The sequence below is a fragment of the Passer domesticus genome, chromosome 3 (assembly GCF_036417665.1).
Source record: "Passer domesticus isolate bPasDom1 chromosome 3, bPasDom1.hap1, whole genome shotgun sequence".
Lineage (NCBI taxonomy): Eukaryota > Metazoa > Chordata > Aves > Passeriformes > Passeridae > Passer > Passer domesticus.
The window spans coordinates 27,267,445-27,282,102 of record NC_087476.1 but is presented as its reverse complement, the minus strand read 5'-3'; the positions used below and the strand labels follow the sequence as shown (position 1 = coordinate 27,282,102).

General features: G+C 34.8%; 1 protein-coding gene across 5 annotated transcripts in view; it reads left to right on the top strand.

Moving 5' to 3' along the window:
* Nucleotides 1-14,658, top strand: part of EYS (eyes shut homolog) — a 797,842-nt gene that overhangs the window by 396,164 nt on the left and 387,020 nt on the right. For all 5 annotated transcript variants that reach the window (XM_064412283.1, XM_064412282.1, XM_064412281.1 and 2 more), the window contains one exon: nucleotides 7,204-7,403. In XM_064412283.1, coding sequence (XP_064268353.1) covers nucleotides 7,204-7,403 — 200 coding nt within the window. The remainder of the gene's footprint in view (nucleotides 1-7,203; nucleotides 7,404-14,658) is intronic.

The window sequence follows — 14,658 nt, the reverse complement described above, 5'->3', positions numbered from 1 at the left end:
GCAAGAACCTCACAGAATGGAAATAGGGAAAAGGTGGCAGATAAGCCTCACTGTAAAGGAATATTCTAGGGAGAAATAGCCTCATACATCTGAATTCAATTGCCAGTTATAATTCTGGAAAGAAGATTTGGAACAATTATTGACAGCTCTCTGAAGTAATTTTCTCAATTTACAGTCACAGCAAAGCATAGCAAAAAATCTTGCTGGGCATGATCAGGAAAAGTGTGAGGAACAAGTGAGAGGACAGGGTTTCCCTTCTACATAAAACCAAGGTGGGCTCATACATTGGTTGCATTTTGGACCTTGCACGTTAAGGAGAGTTAGAGAAGCTACAGAGAGTAAATATTATGTGAATTGCCTAGCCAATATGTAAAGAGATATTTAAAGGCCTGAAATTGTTCCCTTTAAAGAGGGGAAATTGAAAGGAAATGTAATTAAGATTTAGAAAACTGCTGCAGAAGAAGATAAATGGAAAATCACTTCCTCAAATTCTGTAGTGAGGAACAGACAATTGGAGGGACATGATAAAAATAAACAGAGAAATATCTGGAAGAAATCAAACTACTTTGTTTCAGAGGAAGCAGAGAACACCTAGAACTTCCTGCCCCATCCTCAAAGGCTGGGGAGTCTGGTCATCTCTTAGTAGGTTAAGACAAATTAGGCAGGTCACAGACACCAGGTTCATAAGTGAATGATAAATGAATCCATCAGGGAAATACCATCAGTTTTTCATGTCTGATTAGACAGTTCTTCTTGCTGAAGGGAGGATGCATGGGACATAGATTTTGCTAAAGTGGCTTTCCCTCTGTCACTACAGTAGACAGAATACTGGGGCAGATGGAGCACTGGTCTGATCCAGTATGACTCCGCTTTCTATTATTTTCTCAAAATTAAATTTATTTTTATTATTTTTTCTCTTCTCCTTGTGCTTATAACACAAAATTTCAAGGCAAAACCTTCTTTTCATTTTGAACACCTTTTGAATTATTTTGGATAAAGCCAACATTCTGAACGGTGGACACAAGTTTTCCATGTTCAGTCCTCAAGATGTTGTATATATATTCAACCTACCAAAAGAAAAAGTTTTGGGAAGTAAATTGTTAAGCAAAATGAATACATGATTATATTAACTGCAAAAAATAGGGTAATAATTTTACTCGTTAGAAAAATACATTTTATTTATAGTTTTGACAAACATCAAATAGTAATATATCTGGACCAGTCATCTAAAGGTCTCAGTATAAATCTCATACTCTTATATGGCATCAATACTATTGAGATTTAACCCAAAGTATATACATTGTAAAATTAGGTGATTGTTTTCAAAATCTGAATTCAGCATTAATTACAACCATAGACATATTATATTCTGTATGTAAAAAACTTTGATTTAAAACATTAATTAGCTTCTAAAGCATTTATTTACAGCCTTTTTTACTTTCTATATGCTTTATTTTTTTATTTCATTCCAAACTCTTAGCCACATGGCTCTTGCTTAATAAAAAGCCTTCAGTTTTGACCTGAGAATAGTGTTGTCCTATTATTAAGTGAATAGAAGCATGTCTCTTGAAAACATCTTTCTCTTGTGGTACAATATTGTCTTTAAATCTCTTTCTTATCCATTTCTTTTCTCCCATTACCTCCCCCTGAAATCACCGTAGTGGATTTGAATGAGTTCTCTTGAGAATTATTCCACTTCATAATTACCTTTCTGGTACAAAGCAAAACTTCACTTAAATAAAAATAAGTCTACATTTGCAATTTTTTTTGTATTGAATCGCTTTTATAGAAATAGATTTTAAAGATTAGTTAGAAATAATTTTGTATTTTTAGTAAGCATTTCCAAGGCAGACTACTGGAAAACAGTCCTTTCTGCTGGAAAATAAAAAAAATATCCTAACTTCCAAAATGCACCTCCAGATTATTATTCAAGAAACAGTGTTGAACAAACACATTATTTTGAAAAGTAATAGATTTTCACTATTTTTATTAGTTTGCCAAAATATGTTCCCTCTAGAGCTGTTTCAAGCTATGGATTGTGAATTTGAAGATAATATAATGAAATATGTAGAAAGTTGGGCTTTCTTAGACAGAATAACCTCACTTTCAAAAACAGATGTCAGTATGCACCCACAGATTTGGATATGGAAGTAGTATGCCTTGAGCAAATTGCCTTTTTAGGTCACTTGTTTAGAGTCCAGATTTCAGAACAATTCCCTGCCAGAAGAACCAGTGAACTATGCCATGCCAAGGTGGACTCTCTTAAGGGACAGTAATTTTCTTCCTAGTACAAACTAGATTTACTACACCGTGACATTCAGAGAACAGGAAATACAGAAAATAAATAATAAATTATTGCTACTACTCTAATACATGTAGTGGATCTTGTATGGCATTCTTTGAACAAAGAATTTTTAATAAATCTACCCTTAAATGAGCTGCATAACTAGGAATATCAATATTCTTTCACTTTTTTGCCTTGATTTTTAAATTGCCTTGCTATGCTAAAAAACTCAATAAGTACTTATGTTTACTGTAAACATAGTTTAGTAAAAATAAATCCAGAAAATCACCATTCTGTTCTCCTGTTAGAAGTATGTGTTTTTTCCATTCACTTGTATCTCCATGAAAATTAATATTTGTATTTAACTTTTATTTGCCTGGAGCATATGTTTTAGAGATTCCTCAAGCCTTTATCTTAAAACATAATGAGGTGGAAGATCAACATTTAGCAGTTTTACAGTGACTGATCCTTAGTAGTCAAGTTGAACCTTATCTCTTACTGGATATATCTGGATTTGGGGAATCCCAGTGGTTATTTTTGTACTGACTATCTCTGGGAGTTAAATGCTCAATTTATAATAGTTCTTGTGAAAATAATTGTGCATTGCCATTATCTCTCTCTCAGTTTTTTGTTGATTATGTACACATGAGAACACTCATAGAGCTGTCAAGAATTCTGGAACTTCTATACCAATAATTACAATTGCATAATTTTAATTATTTTAATAATTTTTTTTCTTTGCATTGGAGCTTATGAAAGCCACACATTGTTTGAAAGGTGAGCTGGGAAGGGAAGCACTGATATGCTGCAAAGTGTGAGTATTGGGCATCCCTTATGCATGTGAGGAAGGTTAGGATAAACAGAGCACCTCGACTGAAGTCAAGGGTGGAGCATTTTAGGGTATTTTGGTGACAGTGTAAGCAACAAACCTCTTCAGAGCAAGAAGAGAAGATAAGGCCTTAGGAGAAGTTTTCTGTCCTGGTTTCCTTGTTTGTGTACGGCTGTAGCCTTGGTTTGACTGAAGCTACCCTTGAATGGAACAAACAAAACAGAAAGGGAAAAAGGGCAATGATGGCCACAGGAAAGCTAGGCATCACAGCTCCATTTGGACAGGTTACTTGCTCTGATAGGACAGAAACAAAAGTTTTACAGCCTATGAATACCCAGGTGTAGTGAGTTCTCTTTGGCCACACATCCACACTGCACAGCCGCTCCTGCACTCCCCCTCCTTATCAGGAGAGAGGGAGGAAATGAGAAGCTTGTGGGTCAAGATAAGGACTGGGAGACTGGTCGTGATCTCTGATTATTGTCACAAGAAAAACAGTCTCAGCCTGGGAAAGAATAATTGAAATTACTGTTAAGAAAAACTAAAAGACTTTCCTTCCAACCTGCCAGAAAACATTTTCCTGAAGAGTCTCCTCTGCAGGGGCTGCAGCTTCTGCCCAGAGTATGGTCAAGCATGGGCTCTCTCACAGGCTGCAACCTCCTTCAGGGCACATCTGCCTGCTGTGGTGTGATGGTCACACATGTGGCAGTGTGGATACCTGCTCCTCCGTGGTCCTTTGTGGGCTAGAAGAGGCCAACCTGCCTCACAATGGTCTCCTTGAGGATCTTCCCAGGGATCCCTGGTGGACACTGCCTCCCCCTCCTTCTTCTCTGACCTTTCAACCTGCAAGGGTTTTTTTCACACTTTTCCTCACTCCTGTCTCCGATGCTTTTCCTCACGTTTTTAGGCACTTCCTAAACACATTGCTGCTGCCCCAGCTGTGGGCTCAGCCGCAGCCTGCAATGGGCAGCTGGATCTGGCTGGAACTGGCTCTGTCCAGCTGGGAATGGCTGTGTCCAGCTGAGCAGCCCTGGCCTCCCTTCACAGAGTGTCCCCCCACCCACTGCAAGCAAAACCTTGCCAAATAAAGCTATTTTAACAGCTCTTTTAACCTAAATTATCTCAGTTTATTTTGTGTTGAAAGAAGCCATCTGCTAGGCCTGCAGCAGTGTACTGCTGCTTGGGCCGGAGCACAGCAGGACGGTGAGGCCGGGTGGGGTATGAGACTAAAAGTCTCATACAATCAGACTTTTAGGGTTCTCAGAGGAAACTGAAAATGAAAGTAGGGCTTGAAAAAAATGAAGAAATCTGAGAGAATAGTAATTAAAAGGAGTGCTGGACATTTGCACAAAGTCCTGAGGAAGAAAACAAGCTGGGGACCAAAGGTGTCACTGGTATTACCCCATGACCTCTTAGTGTTATCACTGCTCAGTGGGCCCTGGAGGTCTCAGCCTGTTCTCTGCTTTCTAAACGGAATAATTCTGTTGAGAAGTCCATCTCAGAGCTGAAAGTAATTTTTGTGCCTTTTGGGAGGAGTTTAATTTTGGTATTATTTTCTTTGTGGTTGGTTTATTTTTGGCTGGTTGTATTTTTGGGTTTTGGGTGGTTTTTTTGTGTGTCTGACTTTGGTTCTTTTTTTTTTTTCTTTTGTTCCTAAACATTTATTTCTAGAAAATTAATGGTAGAAGTTGCAAAATTCTTAAGAGGTTTGCTATCAGATCAAGATTTTGTCTCTGAAGCTTAAAAAGTATGCATTTTTCAAATCCTGTTCAAATTAAAGTTCCAGATTTAGTAAAGATTGAAAAGACCCCATGAAAATAAGAAGCTACAAATTTAAGTATAAATAAATCAGTAATTCCGACACTCGTATATATGAACAAATTTGTGCTTTGGAAAAGCTAAAATGGCCCATTTTGTGAATGTTATTCTTGTAGTTTTCATTTTTCTTAGTTGTTCAGAGACAATTTTCCTTATCTGATCACTTCTAAACAAGAAAATATTAAAATTTTATATTATTAGGTTGGGAACTGGGCAGCTGAGGTGACCAAGAAAGTATTTTTCTCCTTCTGTACTGAACAAGAGAGGCAATGTTTCTAGGATTGTGGGTCCCTATTGTTGCTCCAACTTGGCAGCTGTCTGGTTAGGGGTCATAGTTAAGATTCAATCTCCTATTACATAAAGGAGGACAAAATGAAAACAGCATTGGTGTTTCAATGAACTTGTATTGAGATAATCAGTGTAGCTGGGAATTTTCTGCAGAGCCAGCCTAGTGTCCTGCTGTAAAATCATTCTCTGCTGGGATCTATGATAGGCAAACCTTGATAACAGTTGTCTTGCAACTTCAGTTGCAACTTCATTTCATGTCCTTGTTCTTTAGACTAAAAACTATAGTATTTGGTGGTAGTGTGGTAGCTAATCAACTTTGGGATAAAGTTATTTGTGGCATTTTTAACATAGTTCTGTTTTTACACTGACACGATTTTCTTGCATGAGTAAAGAGCAGTACAGACTAGCATATCTCTGGTAGTAGTGTACTCTGGTTTTTTGCAAGTCTAATGAAAAACAGAATGTACTAGAAAGTGATGGGAGTGATTTCTTTCCTACAAACTGTCTGACATTTATCTGACTGTAAAATCTTAAAAGAAGATACATTTCACAGAAGAAAATAAAAAGGTTTTGTGTTGTTTGAAACTTCGCACAACTTGGAACTTGATACAAGTCAGACAAAGCTGTGAACTTCAGTCTGAGCTTTAAATTTATCCTTAGTTACTTTGATGATTTCAGTATTTTTTGGACTTTAACTTTTGAATCATAATTAAGTAAAAATTTGATCCAGTAATTAGTGTAGATTTAATTTACTCTGCTAATGAGAATAAATAAATTTTGGGTTTGTAGTGTGGAATACAAGTGAATACAAATGAAGAAGATTGGACAAGTTAATGGAATAGAGAAAAGTCAGATAGCTGGAACTGAGAATTAAGAATTTTTTAAAATACAAAAAGAACACTACTGTCTGCCAAAAAAAAAGAAAAAAGTAATTAATATAGCAAAAGATTACTTCTAGAACCTAGACACAGAAATTTTGGCAGTCTGTAGGGCTATCTCCATCTTCCTGTGGGATATATAATTCAATTAGCTTATGTAATGCTCACTAATAAATCATCCTATATACACCCAGCTGGAGAGCTTATAGGAAAATAAGTTGTTTTCTCACAATTCCCCATGGATATCTGCATTTATAGTCTGTCAAAGCTACTGTATTACCTGCAGGAAATGTGAGTGCCCTTGGATATCCTTAAAGAATTAAACATTCTAAAGTTATGGGAGTGTGAAAATAAATTTAAAATACTGGATTTAGCCAGACAATTTGGGTTGCAGCTGCAAAATACGACTCCTTTGGGATACAGGTAAAAACTAGGTTTCTGTGATCAAGGGCAAACACATATTTCTTACACTGTCTATTGCACTAACCAAACTCCTGTAATTCTGGAGAAATATTAACTTGCTGCTAATTTGTGTGGTTTGAATTTGATGATTTTTACATTAGCCTTATCAGAGGAAATTGTTATTATCTGAACACATAAACATGTTTCTATTTGCAATTAGGCATTAATTGATAATGAGAAAACATTTATCAGGAAATACTGATAAAAAGCTTGTGTGCATTCATTTATATAAGTAATTCTTTATTCTGTCCATAATTGCCTTACTAATGTGTTACTTGTACAGCAGTAGGCCCTAATATAAAAAATTCTAATAAATAATTATAAGACTGTGGCTCAAAAACATGCTTTAAAAATTTAATCATGATTGGGATTGCATACTTTTGGTTGTAAGACTGCTTATATAAAGCTATATTTGCATCTCTGCAAGATTAATGAGTAAGAACAAGTATAGTGAGTGTGAGCTGTAATCAAAGGATCTCTATATAAAAAAAAAATGCATCAAATTAGAGACTTCTATTTATCAGACAGCAAAATAGTCCAATACTTTTTCTAATCTCCAGATTCAGTCTCTTGCACTTGTTGAGGTGAATGAGAAACTAATGTGTTTTAAAGGTGTGTAATCAATGTATTATTATTTCTCTTCTCAGGAATGTGAATCTGCTCCCTGCATTAATGGAGGTTCTTGCCAAGATGCCATCAATGCATTTGTTTGTGTTTGCCTGAGTGGCTACACTGGCAGGTTTTGTGAAGTTGATGTCGATGTTTGCAGTGAGCCCACACTGAACTCAGTTCTTTGTTACAATGGAGGTGTATGTGTTGATGGACCTGGAAGAATGTTTCATTGCAGGTTAGTATGAATACTGTCGTATAATTGTTCAAATTAATACACATTGATTTGTTAATATTTCAGGGCAGTACGGATACCATGTGCACTATATGAATTCAAATGGATTTGGTGCTCAATCTAGTCATCAAAAATATTATCTTAAATGATTCATTGCTAACATCAGAATCTTATATCTGGAAAGTTATCTTCTAGTGCTTTTCAGAATCATGGGTGGAAATGTCTAACATAAAGTGACATTAAAATATTTAGAATTATTATTTTATTGTTATGTGTGTACTCATGTGTTTCATACTCAAAGGGAAAATGAACTTGCAATCAAATTTAGATGACAGGTAATTTACATGTTATATGTGCACAGACATATCCAAAACAACATCCTAAGATCCATCATCATCATTCTCCAGCTGTTAGACTTCTGCCTAAATGCACTTAATTTTATATCTTAGACACTTGTAATATGGTTTTAAAATTAGACTACTTTATAGACTGTTTACATTATTATGACAAATTTTAATATCTAAGTCCCTTTTCAATTGCTACATTTGTAGAAATATTGAATACTAAGAACTTCTTTTATAAACATTCTTAAGAGAGAAACATAAATATATTCTCCTATAAAATCATATGTTCAAGGTCTCTCTGGGTGCTTTACTCCAGGGAATCAACTGCAGCACTCAGCTTGGTATCATATGCAAATTGGCTGAGAGTGCCCTTAATCCCACTATCTATGTCATTGATGAAGATATTAAATAGTGTTTATATCATGACAACTCAAAAAATATTATGGTTTAGCTTACACCTTTCAACACATGCTAAAGTAATTCACACTCTTGATTCTGCAGTGGGCTATTACCTGCACAAAGACTTTGGTTGTGACTCAGATGTCTCATAACCTGTTTAGTTCATTATTGTTTGATGGCCACTTTCAAAATTCAAACCTGTGCATTGTCCTGTTTCTTCTTTCCCAGCTCATGCTCACTCTAGACTCATTTCTTCAAGTTTAAGTACTGCAGCACCCTTTCATCTTTCATGGATGAATCCTCTGAATTAAATTTAATCACTTATATTTTTTTCCTCTTCTGCTTGGGATTTTATACCAAACATTGTAAGGATATTTACCTTGCACTTGCTTCTGAGCCCAGCATTGACCATCAGGAGGACTTCATGGAACCAGATTCAGGGAACTTGAAAGGAAATATAATCAGAATTTTTAGTGTTGCCAAGATTACAAAGGTTTTCATGAGTGTATAAAATATAACATAATAATGTAAGGTAGGTTGATGTAAGATACAGTTGTGATTGTGCAAAAAGAAGTACATTTGATATGTCTCCTTTGATGGGGTCCAGGGAAAGGACTTTTTTCACCTGATTTCCTCTCCTATATTGATATGCTTTAGAAAACAGACATAATTCCCTTTCTTAGCATTCAGCAGTTGCTACAGTTCCAAGTAATGCCTACAAATAGAAGTAAGAAACATAAAAAGATCATAAAGTCAGGTTTGCTACTGTGCTGTGAATGTTACGGTGTGAACCCTACTCCTTTTGTACCCTTCCATTCACATGTCTTAAGCAGTCTGAACAATGCTCATGTACAAACTGGAGGATAGGAGTTATATGGAGGATAGAAAAGTGGAATTGAGCAGCAAAAAAAAAAGGAAGAGAGAAATATCTCTTACTGTAACAAAACAACACAAACATTGTGGAATGGTCAGCAAAATGACTTTAATCCAATATTGCTTAGAGTCTTCCTGTTTTGGGATGTTTTGATTTTGTGGGTGGTAGATCAAAAAACAGGAAGTAGTGAAAATGGTCCAGTAATGGACAAGTGTCAGGCTGCCTTAACTGTGAGCACCACTGCCAGCTTCACCTACGATGTATGTGATGTTTTACTCAGTAGTACAATGAACACTTCAACTTTCCTTGAATTATGTGTAAATCAATTATATTAACAACCCTACAGGCTTCTTGTGAGATGAGTATGAGAAATACCCTTTGAAATATTGATCAAATTGTGTGTTATCTGAAATATCTTTCTGTCTTCAAACCCCTGGTTTAAAAATAAAACAACTCATTGGAAATGAGAGAGATGCTGGGAGTTGTAATTCAGTTCTATCCTGGGCGGATTGCCACTGAATCAGTGCTTCAGGAAACAGATTACCATCTGAAAGGATGCCCACCTACCTTCCTTTGTATTGCAGTCTTCTCAATTAAAGAAGTGCGTGCTGGCTGCCACAACAATAAACAATATACGAATAAGCAGATTAATAATAAAGATAACATAGGGCTTAGGGGGCCTTTCAGAAGACAATTCAATCCAATATTCATATGATTGATATAATGAATGTGTAATAGGAATTCCAAAGCCTTTTCATGGAATGTTACAAGTATTCTCGGGAAGAGAAATTGTTTATATAAAATACCCTGAAATTTCTCATTGTATTTAATCCACTGTTGGCTCATCTCCACTTTTGCATCTTTTGGTCCCAGACCATTCAGTTTATTTAAGTTGAGATTTCAAAATGTAAGCATAATAATGAGAAAAAACATTCTTCCTTCCCCTCTAATTCTTGCATTGTCATTTTTCAAATGTTTATTTCAAGTACTTCTTGTTGATTAGGTTCAGAAGTCATAGCGTCTTGGAAGGATTATCTGTGTAGTGCTTTCAGCCTGATCAGGTGAAAATAATATCAACAGTCCTATGACAGGTCTTGCCTTAGATTATGTTCTTGAATATTATAGCTTCATTGTACTTTTTCAGCAGTTCACAGAACATATGGGTTTGTAAACATGGGGTTTTTTAAGGGAAAAATGAGGAAACTTTTGATGGCATTCTGTCTTTTTCAATCTTTTAAAAATAATTTATTGTTATTGTTATAAGTTATAATTTAATGTATTTATTGTTTGTGAGTCTGAGAGATGTGTAGCACCACAAGTTTGATCCTATCTTTTGATTCACAAAGGAGGACTGGTGCTTTCAAAATAAATTTTTTAGAATACATTTGACTACATAATTTTTTTTCAGAACTAAAGCTTTTTTGGCAGCATCTTTACAAGATTATTTTATACTCAAGACAGGTAAGTGTGAATATTTGATCAACAGAATTACTGATAAAAAATTTTTTCTTCCTTCAGTTCCTGAGATCTTATAAAAGTCTAAAATAGGAATATGTTATTCCACATTTCCTCAAAATAACGTGCAATTATTTTTAAACATTCATTATGATATACACCTATCTATTCTTTTATTCTACTGATAAGGATGTGGAGTTTAGATTTTAGAGCATTTTGTTTCAATTACCTACGTGTTCTAATTTTCTTGATCTGTTTGAGCAAGGAGCAGCAGTCCTCATAATTAACTAGGACCGCTATAAGGATCTAGGAAAAGGATTAAAACAATTCAAGCATGGAGAGGCTGTATGAGCAAAAAACTGGAGTCTGGAAGACATATTATTCTGTGGCTGTAGTATGCAGACAGCATATAAGATAAGAAATGGTAATGTAGAACAGTTTGTCTTAGAGCTTGTATAGGATAAACAATATACTACTAGTATGAAGCAAACAGTTGTGGGGGAGGACCCTAGAAGTGCAGTCATGTAGGGCAGCTTAGGCAAAGGTATAAAAAAAGTTACTTTTCAGAATCAAACTTGTTTAGGATTTGTTAAGTATTTTTAAGCAGAAATGTGATTTATCAGTACTGAACATTCAGTCTTTTACCCCAAGGGAAATACAGCAATTCTTGGAATTGTTCATGTCAGCTGTACCTCCAGGAAATATACTAAAAGTTCTCCTGCATTTCAACGGCTTAACATGGGGAACATTTACACAGCTGTGTGCCCCCATCAACTCAAAAAGTGACTTATTAGTATAGTATTTGTTTTGAGGCTTACTCAGGTCTTGTGTGCTGGATAACAGAAAAGGCTGCTTCTGCTGGAAGATTGCTAATTGTAAAGCTTCATTTCATTTAGATGGTGGAAGACAGCTTGCAAGGTCTGACCAAAGTTGCAGAATATACATTACACAGAGCTATGCATCTACGTTCCTCAGCACACTGAAATAAATGTAAGAAGCAAGTCATGTTTTAATATGGAAGAAGGAACTTCACTGGACCATTAGAATATCTTAAAACTGGCAAGTCATAAAACAATAGGTTCTCACATTTGTATGAGATATGAATATATATGCAGTACACTGTTTCAGCTATGAGAACATATGCCACTCCATTTATATGAAGATAACAAGATGGATTTAGCTGATTTCATAATTGACTGCCTAGTTCTTTACACTTAGTGAAGCATGAATATTTTAGTGTTTGCATTGTGTGTATATATTAGGTTACAGGAAAACAAAACAAAGTGTGTATGGATTCAATCAAAGAAGCATATAACCCTGTATGCTATTTCCAGAAGTGGCCATAAGAGGATTGCCAGGAAAAAAAAAAAGAAATATGCACGTGTTATTTGTCATCCAGTACTTTCTTATGTTCTCTCAAATGAGGTTTTCCTGAACCTGTTTTTATTTGTTCATTAGAAGTCAGTGAGTGTCTACTTGCACCATTTTCGCTTGAACATATATAAACTTTTCCTCTGAGGAGGAGGGTTTGACTAGGAAACCTCCACAGATCCCTGTCCATATCAGCTGTTCTGTGCCAATGTGGTACAGCAAACAGATCCACAGCTCTCATCTGTTGCATGGAAAAATATCTCCCTTTTAAAAAATTTTAACCACTGCTGCTGCCAGCTTTATCCCATATCTAGTGTGGAAAAGGAGAATGAAAAGATGATTCCAAGCCAAGCTTTCCTTGTTTTTGTGGGCCACTGCCACATTGCTCTATGCCTCTTCCTTTCTAGGGTAAAGGTTTCTTGTTTTCCCAGTCCTTCCTCCTTCAGAAGCCATCACAAACTTTTAGTCATCCTTGTTGCCTTTTTTCAAGGCCTTTTAATAACTATTTTTCCTTTGCTAACAGAACAGGACAAGAAGTACACACAGTATCTAGGCTGTGGGCCACCTACTCTGTGATTTATACAATGGCATGTTTTTTTTCTCCTCCTCTATTCCGCCCATTACAACAGCAACTAACTTTTCAGTGATGCTGTGAGGAAAGGGAACACATGTGTTCAGTATTATTATTATCTGGCTGATCACTCAAATGTAATTTCCATGGAGAATAGTTAGACAAAGTTAGCATGCTGCATGTATCTATACTACTGTATGTATTTTATATCTATGTATATGTATATATATATATATATAAAATGCATATAAATATTTGTATACATTATTTTTTTCATTGCATCACACTTTTTTATTTAATCAAAATCTCATTCTTACCATCAGATAAATAAGAATAGAAAATTATGTTAATCTTATTTCCTAGTTATTTATCCATTTTATAATGACAAGTGCTGGTGTCTTCATGTGAAAAATACTAATTGTAACCCTATCAAATGAAATAGTACAATAAAAATGCAGATCATGTCCTGTATTTTCGTACTTACATGACAAGAATATAAGGGGAAAAAAAGAGCAAGTCTATCGTAGTCTTCACTTGATAGCTGCTAATAAAAAAATTACTTTAATAAACCGCATTTAATAACTATTAACAAGCCCCTGCACTTTGAACTATAAACAGAACTGTAATCAAAAAGTTAGCATGTAATTTTTTTTAAAGTAGCTTTCTCAGTGAATTATTTTTCAGAATTATTTTAGAAATATTTTTGAGAAGAATATTGAATATATATGTTGTTCTTTTTGTATGATGTTGCATGTAAGATGTTGCAATCTACCATAGTCATAACGAGGCAACAGATCTGTTTTAGAGAGGTTGTGCCTGTATTAACAAATTAACCAGAAGGTCAAGATCACAGAATTTGGAATAAGTATGTAAACCTAATAAATAACGTATCTGAAGATGCTTAATGTGTACAATATGCCTGTCTCCTAGAGCTTCTGGGCAAAGGCAGAGGAAAATTATCATTCTGTCACTCAAGTGAGTGTTTTGATATTCAAACATATCAAACAATTTTAAATACCCACTGTGATATTTAGCTAATTACATAAGGAAGGGGAAATATAGAAAATTGAAAATTACTAGAAGCAGTAAAAGTGGAGCATGAAGAAAGGCAAGGCGTTAAGACACATATCCAAAACATGACTTTATTTATTTATTTATTTATTTAGATAAATGGATGCTCTATCTTTCTTCAGCCTTTACTAGTGATATTTACAATGGCAGTACTTAATCTAGTTAAAATTACCCATTCTCCTTATTGTTTTACTCTCCTAAAATTCAACAGTAAAGTGCAATCTGCTAGAGAATTAGCATTGTCTACAAAAATGCAGACAGCAGTGTCTGGAAATGAGGCACTAAAATCTAGTAGGAATAAAAACACACCCAAAAGCAAAACACAAATCTAATACAAATCACCCATCTGCCCAGTTCCAGAATAAAACCATTTTAAATCTTACATCTGAATAGCTATTGTCAATTGTTGTATTCTATTTTTTAAGCAAACCTTTTAAAAATTCATTGCCTTAAAAGACACAGGATGCCTCTACCCTATGTATGCATTAGTTTGGGGTTTTGGCTTTGTTTTTATAACTAAGTTGTTTTGTGGTTTTATGATATGGAAGACAAATAAAAATAGCTGGTGGGAATCACAGTCACATCCTCATTATACAAGGGACTGAGCAGGTGGGAATGTACCTGTAACAGAACATTTTGGTTTTTTCTAGTTATACACAAAGAATATTTAATTCAAACTTACCCAAAACATGAATGCCTAAGTAAAATCCAAGACCTAGAAAAAGATTTAAAATTTCACAGTACTTTACAATAAAATATGCTGTTTATTTATACAGCATACCATATGAAATACTAAAGCATGTTACACAAGTGGTTCAAAGACATGTCACTATTGATATTTTTGCTGTTATTCTTCAAAACTTTGTGATATTTGTGGCATTTTTTTTCTCTTTCCAAAATGTGTATTCTAAGCACATATACAAAATATATTGCTAAGAGTTAACTGACTGAGCATTTTATAGTGACTGTTTACAAAAGCAGCAACAAACCTATCAGAATTTGCATCACTTAAAAATAAGATTATTGTACTTGGTTACATTATATTAACAAGTCATATAATGTGACAGTTGACAATGTTTAATATGTTATTGCTTAAAATCCCTTATTTACTGTTTTATAGAGTTCAAACCTTCTGGCATTTTGCAAACATAAGATATTTACTACCTTGTATCT